Raw genomic sequence first — 8,818 nt, 5'->3', positions numbered from 1 at the left:
TGTAATACACTTGAATTTATATGAAAAGTAACATATGCATTTATTGGGCATATGAATAACGACCGCTTAAAATCGATCTCAAATTTGTTCTTTCGCTGTAGAATGTTATGTAGTTTGACTATTGTCATTGAAATCGAATGCTTTGTACTGCATGCGCTCCACGTTTTTCGTTTTCAATGTCATTAATTGTTTATAATGACTTTTGCTAAAATTTCAAAATCAAAAGTTATCAAAACCAATTCTGTGGGACTGAGAAATATTATTTTCTACTTTTTAGTCCATTTATAAAAGCGTTGTATTTAAAAAGTTTTTTATTTTTTATTTTATTTATTTTCTATGTGGTATGCGAGTATCGTACAATACTAATTTGGACGTCTGCCGGCACACCCCCACGCCAAGAGCTTACACGGGGGTTACAATTATAGCAAAAAATTAGCAAACAAAATTCATAGCCGCATAAGCGAAACTTATTGTACGTATCATTTGACATATAAGAGCTACAAAAATATAGGCTGCCATCTAAATTCCAAGGCAAACGTCGACTGCCACCAGCGAAAATATCGAAAAAAAATTATTTCCACAAAGATTAAATTAATTAAAATGCTTCTTTTTATAGATGCAAAGAGAAAAGCAATAGACTGCCGCCAATAGCATACAGCGAAGATCGTCTGCCAAGCCTATGAAGTTGCGCATGGCAAGCATCGCTGTATTAAGTGTAAATATGAGTTATTGGCCAAAACGCTTAAAAATATTAGAATGATAGTTAAACAATCGGAGTGAATAAAATAAATCTATATTTTATCCATTTTTATGATTATTTTAACAACTATAGCCACATTCAACATCTCTGCTTCCTTTACATCGCGGTTCAAGAACACCCAGTCAAAATGTTGGTATTTGTATATTTTGACAGGATATTAACCAGACAGAAGAAGACAATTTTTTAATTGTTAGTATGCACAATTATGCAGTCTTCGTGAATTATCTCGTGAAAACAAGTGCATGCCAAATGTGTCTAAAGATGTCTGATGTGAAGCCGTACTGCGTTTTTTGTCGAAAAACAACAGGGAAATTGCAAACATTTGTCACCAATACTCTGAATAAAAGTGCATATATTCTTTCAATTCTCAAGAAGAATAATTCAGATTTAAATGACGTTATCTTGCGTTTTATCACAAGAAATACATCATTTATTTGCATTTAAATCCTCTGGCGATGTTTGTAGAAATTTCTCGGCATTCTGTTCTTCTTGTACAATACCGTGACTCATCGGATTTTGAGGTATAGCCTCATATTCTCGTATATTTATTTCCATATCCAAATCAGAGCTCTGTGGCACATGTTCGATATCACAGCTCTCATGGGAATCAATATTTGCACTGCATAAAATACTCACAATACTAAAATTTGTTAAATATAAGTAAGTCAAACACAATTTGTACTATATTTTAACCTTAATCTGAAATCATTCTCTGGACTGAAAAACATAATTATGTACATTAAAATTCATATATGAGCCGTTCAGTGCACAAATTGATTAACTCCATCAACAAAAACTTGGGCGATGCGATCAAATAATGTATATTATTTCTTAAAATTCCATTTATATTATCAAATCAAATAAATAATATTTTTATAAATATTATTTGCTATTGTATGTTATACAAAGTTATTATAAACGTAATAAATTATTGGCGTTATTCGTAAAAAATAAAGTAGCTTTAAAAAAGGGTTATAAACTGGAAAATGTATGAAAACTTCATTTTATAAAGCTCTTTAAACCTGCTTTATTGTTTGTGAATAAGGCCATATGTCTATACCAGGTTCTTTGCCACTTAAATTTAAATTTTCCAAAAAGTGGAGTAAATCGATGTGTGCACTGAACAGCTCATATGTACATACTTAAATATGTACATAAGCTTAAAATCCGCACAACTTTGCGAACATTTGGAGAAAATTATGAATTCGCAAAAGTAAACAATCGAAGGGAACATGGAATGACCCTTAAACAAAAATAAGTGCCAAGTGTATGTCCGCAGTCCAGCAGTCATCCCGTTTCCAACATACTTCGGACAACAACAAAAGAGAGGTGCAGTGATATCCATATGTACATATATATTTATGTACATGCATATCGTCGTTTAAAATACAAAACCGCGTATCGTGGTTATGCAAAACTTCGTAACTGACATTTGAGCCAAAAATAAGATTTGCGCACCGGAACATCAAACCTTATCCGTTTATACCCAAATATCGATATTTAGATATAAAAGGTAGAAATAATTGGTAATAAAAGAGAGAACCGTGTTGAAAAAAGACAGGTTTTTATCCCTCCTATATAATTTTGGCAACCTGATATATGGGGCTTTGCATTCTCTTGATACGCGGTTTTCTACTTTAAACGACGATATACTTACTGTTCGTCTTCCTATGTGTGGTTCTTCGTGGATTTTTATTTTAATACATTTCGGTAGCTTAGAGTGAAACGTTGCTAAGTCCACTTTTACGAATTTTACAAAGAGGAAAATAAATAACCAAATTATTTACGCCAGCACGTCTCACGGAGTGGAGCGCTCAGACGTAAAGTAATAAAAAGTAAAAAAACAACTCGATTTTAGTGTTGAGTATATAATACTTGCAATAGCCTGTGAAAATACAACACCATATTGTCTTGTTGATTTTACCTTGATGTGATTTTACCTTGATGTGAGCGTGGTAGCTGGTGATCGGTTGGAATTCCTCAGGGAAGTGACTATGTTAAATTGAAATTAGATCCGTTTAACCCGCCGAACAATGACTTTTCGTTCAGTTTCTCCTCAAATCAGTTATTGAACGGCAGATAAATTGGACGCGTATGCGTATTAGAGAGTATAACTTTAATTTGTATAGATACACGCGCATATGTATATGTATATATATACGTGTATGTGCATACGGTCTATATTACCGCTCATTAGGGTGGTGCGCTATATTTAGGCCGGAGGCCTAAACATACCGGCCCCTTGCGGTGAGCAACCTCAGTAATCGATTTAGACGCCCATCTATCATGCCACATGGGAAAATACAATTTTTATTTTTTATATATTTTTTTTCTATATAACTTAATCTAACAATGTGACAGGTTGTATTACGGTCCCCGTTCGCCACGTCCACTGTTTCACCGCCGTCCCTAAACTGCCAATAAATAGACAGGGGTTAATTAAAAATACGTGGTTTTAAATTTCAATGCACTTTATTACCATGAAATCATGAATTTATAAACAGAGGCGTAGGCATGCCATTTGGGTTATAATTTATTATTTTTGAAGAGCTCCGGGCACAACTAAGCCCAAGACAGTGGGTTGGGCCAATAGCCCACTAATCGTAGATGGAGCGGAGCCACTCATCATTATTTGGGCGTAAACATCGACACCCAAAGTCAACCGGATTGGTGAGGCCCGATAGAAATAGGAATCGGCCAACCGCAAGAATCGGAATGGCGCGGCGACCGTGGGGGCGATACTCGACGGTGGACTGAGTCGGTTGTGTCGCGGTATTATTATTGCTTGGGTAATTATTCTCTCCGTAGCGCCATACTTCCCTCGTAGGACGAGCGAACACCTTTTTTGTCGCCCTGAGCGGCTTCGTTCTAATTCCAGATCACGGGCCAAATCTGCGTCTATAATGCTGTTAGGCGCGCAAGAGTCTACTAGAGCTCGAACGAGGTGGAGGCCGCCACTCGACTCTATCCGCACGATTGCTGTCGGTGCAATCGGTTCGAACGAACGCGTTATTGATTCCCTTGTTGTGCCGGCTAGTCGGCCCGTTCTAAAACCAGTCAGTCATGCGTCCGGAAGAACGAGCGCTGATCTGTCCTCTCCTCGTAGTCGTTGGTTCCGACGATATTGGACTGATCTACCTTGCCCGCGCCGATACAAGCGGAAATAACGGGTTTCCGCGCCGCCCCGTCGCTGACCATTAAACCGTCGGGGCGGTTGGAAGGTTTCCGAGCCGCCTGTGCGTAGTATTTGGGGCTGGCCAGGTGGTCCGAACCGACTAGGTCCGCAGCCAATCTGCCTGGGCGGTCGAAAAAAACTGGTTTCCGAGCCGCGCATTCGCCAGTCGTTCTGTGGTGGTTGTCGGAAAGTACGAATTTCCGAGCTGCAAGTCTCTTCAGAGGGAACCATTACGTCGTCGACGACCGACTCGGCTATTCTTTCGTTTTGCTCTCTTTTTTGTTCTTCCACCTGCTGAGCCCATGATTTTGTCTGCTCGGTGACGTGAATCGACAATTCACCCTGTGAGCTGTCGTCTTCGTCGGTCTGACTACGAGCTACCTTTCTACGATCGTCACCGGTTTCAATATGCAGAGACGTATGGTGCTTCTCACGACATCTGTGGCATCGGTCAGTGCTGCTGCAGATCTCCAACCGGTGGAATGGTGACAGGCAATTCGGGCAGTAGCGGTGTATGAGCACTTCTCGTAGCCTTTATTTTGCCGACTTGCTGCGGTAAATTGGGCAGAGTCGCACCCCATGGTTTTTGTTGCATAATCGGCAAGCGATCGCGAATTCTTCAGAGTGCATCTCAGTCTTTGTGCGTAATACCGTGAATCGGGTCATTCTGCAATGTGAGCCACTTTGAATGGGCAACGTTCAATTTCTTGAACAGTCATAGTTGGGTGGCAAGTGGTGGTTCCCTAGCTATTTTACTATTTGAGGAAATTTTTTATTTTAATTATATTTGTATAATATTGGCTGCGTGTGGTTGTGGCATTATTTATGTAAATTTTGGAGAGTTCGTTTGATTGTGGAATTGTTGGCGTTGCGTTCAGCTAACCGGTAGATGGCACTGTTGCCTTGTATCTGTGGCAACACTTGCCACCCTCTGTCGGAATTGTACAGCAACGCATTACATGCATCTGGCATTGCTACGATATCAACTCCTGACAGAACAGCTGATAGATTTCACAATCTTTTTGTATTAACGACTGCTTCACATCGAACATCTTGAATTATAATAATATCTTAGATTAGAAATAAAGAGAAAGTTTTGTAGTTGTACTGGTGAGTCTTTTATTGAACCAGTAGACTAAAGTGGTGACCCCGACGTTCAGGATTCAACCGCACATGCACAACGGACGATATTTTCTACGTTCTTCGAATAATCCCCACGCAGAAAGAGAAGAGTTTTAAAACGCAGAAAATATGACAGCAACAGAGAATAGCCTCACTGAAGAACTCTGTGAGTTGAAGGAGCAACTCAGGCTACTGCAGGTGGCACCGCTGACGGAACAAGCAACTTACTCGCAACAGCACGTACAAGTGAACATTCCGAAATTTAACAAGGCAAATCCAGACCTTTGGTTCGCACAATCGGAACGTCTATTTACTCTGAACAATGTCGTGGCAGATGGTCGTAAGTTCGACTTAGTGTCGGTGCTTCTTGAGGCTGACATTGCCCATGCCGTCGAAGATCTATTAAAGCCACCTAAAAGCGACAAATACAACGCATTGAAGCAAAGATTACTTGACAAATTCGCGGAGTCAAACGACTCTAAACTCAGAAGACTATTGCATGGTGGCGACATGACGGGTAAAAAGCCTACAGAAATTTTAGCACATATGCGTCGTGTAGCTCCGTCTACAGGCTCTGAAAGTATTTTACGTACGTTGTTTATAGCTGAGCTACCTAAAAATATACGTCCGCTCATATCTGTATGGGAGGATAAAGATCTAGATAAATTTGCAAAAATGGCAGATAAAATTCTGGAAACCAGTGATACGGACTCTGCATATGCAATGTCAGCAGTAGTGTCACTGCCGGAGCAGAAAAGGCAAGAGGTAGATGCAATAAACAGCAAAAAACTCGACGTAACAGATGTTGCGTTAACACTGCGCTCACTCTCTGAGAAAGTCGACAAGCTAAGTGAGGAGGTGCGTTACTGCAGAAAAAGTACATTTTCTCGTTCACAGAATGGGAATGAGGGAAGTGACAAGAAGTCACTTTGTTATTATCACACCAAGTTCGGCGATAATGCACGTAAATGCCAACCAAACTGTTAGTGTTTCCAACAGTTAAACTAAACCTGCTGCCGTTGACTCAGCTGGCGAGCGGCAGCGATTCTAGAGCCAGAAATTTTTCCGTTCACGAATCTTCACTCAAAAATATTGAAGTCCGTTGTGCCCGCACTATAGCACCTCATAAGCAAACACAAGGCAGACTACAACTGTATGCCGCAAACCAAACTCTTATACAAACTTACGGTGACCAAGATTTGGAGCTGGATTTGGGCTTAGGATATGCGTTTAAATGGTCTTTTGTCGTGGCTGATGTTCAAACAGCGATCATTGGAGCTGACTTATTGGCAGAGTTCCACTTGCTGATAGACATCAAGCAGCAGCGCGTCATTCATACAGCAAGAAATCTTTCAACTAACAACATTGCAGAGCGGTCACATAACCTTACTGCAGCTACTATAGATAAGGAGAAGCGTTCTCAGAATATTTTTCAAGAGACGAAGGTCATGCAGGCCGATGGTAAGAGTGTCTTCGCCGGTAATACCGGTAGACTTCACACGGTATGTCACTACATCAAAACATCCGGCGCACCAGTGGCAGAAAGGCCACGGCGTTTAATGGGCGAAAAGCGTTCATCGGCGAAGGCTCAAATCGATCTGCTTATTGATGATGGAATTTGTCGTCCCTCTAAAAGTCCATGGGCTAGCCCTCTGCATATGGTAGCAAAAATGAATGGGGGCTGGCGAGCGTGTGGCGACTACCGCAAGCTTAATTCCATTACCGTACTTGATCGCTACCCAATTCCCCATACCCACGATTTCGCTGATCGTTTGCACAACAAAACTATGTTTACAACTTCGGATCTAGAACGGGCATATTATCAAATCCCAATGGCTCAGGAGGACATTGAAAAGACGGCTGTATGCACACCCTTCGGTCTGATCGAATTTTTATATATGCCGTTTGGGCTTAAAAATGCGACACAAACATTCCAGCGGTTCATGGATCAGATTTTCTGTGGAGTTGACTATGTGTTTTGTTATATAGAGGACATTCTAATAATGTCGGAATCAGCAGAGAAACATAACCAGCACATTCAGAACTTCTTACAGATTTTGAAGACACACGGTCTCAACGCCAACGCTAACAAGTGTCAGTTTAAGAAAACCGAAGTTCAGTTTTTAAGCTATACAGTCAGCAACAAGGGCATTGAAACGCCCAAAGATCGGGTAAGTGCAATTTTAAGTTATCCAAAACCGCAAACGATCTGTGAATTAGGCCGGTTTCTGGGAATTTTAAATTATTATCGTCGTTGCATATCGCATGCATCACACATACAAGCTCCGCTGAACGATTTAGCGCGGAATATGAAAAAAATTACAAACGACCTGTTCCGTGGACTCCGGCTGCTAACAAAGCATTTGTCGATTGCAAGAATAGCCTAGCTAATGCAGCGGTCCTTAGTCATCCTAATCCAAATGCAGATCTTAGCCTTACGTCTGACGCATCGGACACAGCCATTGGAGCCGTGCTAGAGCAGCGTAATAGTGGCACATGGGATCCTCTCGGTTTTTTTTCAAAGAAACAAAGCCCAACCGAACGTAACTATAGCACTTATGACAGAGAGTTGTTGGCGGTTTACGAAGCAATTAAATATTTTAAGCACATGATAGAGGCGAGAACGTTTGTGATTAAAACTGATCACAAGCCACTCATATACGCTTTTGCTCAAAGACCGGGAAAAGCTTCGCCACGCCAGCTGCGACATTTAGACTATATCTCTCAGTTTTCTACGTCTATCATGCACGTGTGCGGCAATGACAATGTGGTAGCGGATGATCTTTCGAGATTAAACGCTATATCCATGCCAACTTCTGTCGATACAAAAGACATCGAGGCGGCTCAAGCAGGGGATGAGGAAATGTCAACAATTTTAAATGGCGAGACATCCCTACATCTACAAATTATACAGGAAAATGACGCCCTGATATACTGCGATGTGTCGAATGGTAACGTGCGTCCATATGTGCCTCAACCTCTACGGTACAAAGTTTTTTCAAACGTACATGGCTTCTCTCATCCTAGCGGCAGAGCTACACTCAAACAAATTTGTCGTAAATTTGTTTGGCCTTCCATGCGAAACGACATTATCGAGTGGTCACGGAATTGTTTATCATGCCAAAGGGCAAAAATTCATAAACACAACACCGTAGTAGCAGAGAAGATCAACGTTCCTGATCACAGATTTGAACATATCCATCTAGACATTGTAGTGATGCCCTTGGTCAATGGCTATAGATACTGTTTAACAATGATTGACCGGTTTTTTCGTTGGCCGGAGGCGGTACCCTTGAAAGATATGACGGCGGAAACTGTATGTATGGCACTTTGGACTCATTGGATAGCGCGCTTCGGCTGCCCCAAAATCATTACAACCGATCAGGGCTCCCCGTTTGAGTCGTCACTTTTCAAATCACTGTCGAATATGGTGGGAAGCGAACATATTCACACCACCCCATACCACCCGCAACCCAATGGCATGGTAGAGCGGTGGCACAGATCGTTGAAAGCTGCGTTGATGTGCAGTCCGGAGACACAGTGGACAAAACTACTACCAACCGCCTTGCTCGGTCTTCGTACGTGTTTCAAGGAGGATCTTCAGACTTCAGCTGCTGAGATGTTGTATGGTTGCACGCTTCGCCTCCCCAACGAATATTTTTTCGATATAGACACTCCATCTAATCCGGTAGAGTTCTTCAACAAATTTCGCCGTAGCATGCAAGCTGTGAGGCCTGCTCCAGCATCGCATCACGACAAGC

General features: G+C 41.4%; 1 protein-coding gene across 1 annotated transcript; it reads left to right on the top strand.

Annotated features, from left to right (window-relative positions):
• The first annotated feature begins 5,186 nt into the window (after window positions 1-5,186).
• Window positions 5,187-8,117, top strand: LOC118734945 (uncharacterized protein K02A2.6-like). Its single transcript, XM_036464543.1, has 4 exons — window positions 5,187-6,039; window positions 6,156-7,228; window positions 7,435-8,013; window positions 8,085-8,117. The coding sequence occupies exons 1-4, from the start codon at window positions 5,187-5,189 to the stop codon at window positions 8,115-8,117; spliced, it is 2,538 nt and encodes an 845-aa protein (XP_036320436.1).
• Window positions 8,118-8,818: the final 701 nt, after the last annotated feature.

The sequence above is a fragment of the Rhagoletis pomonella genome, unplaced genomic scaffold, assembly GCF_013731165.1.
Source record: "Rhagoletis pomonella isolate Grant_MI unplaced genomic scaffold, Rhpom_1.0 Rhpom_scaffold_00003, whole genome shotgun sequence".
In the NCBI taxonomy this organism is placed as follows: domain Eukaryota; kingdom Metazoa; phylum Arthropoda; class Insecta; order Diptera; family Tephritidae; genus Rhagoletis; species Rhagoletis pomonella.
Note: the sequence above shows the minus strand (reverse complement) of the source record. Positions and strands in the feature narration are given on the sequence as shown.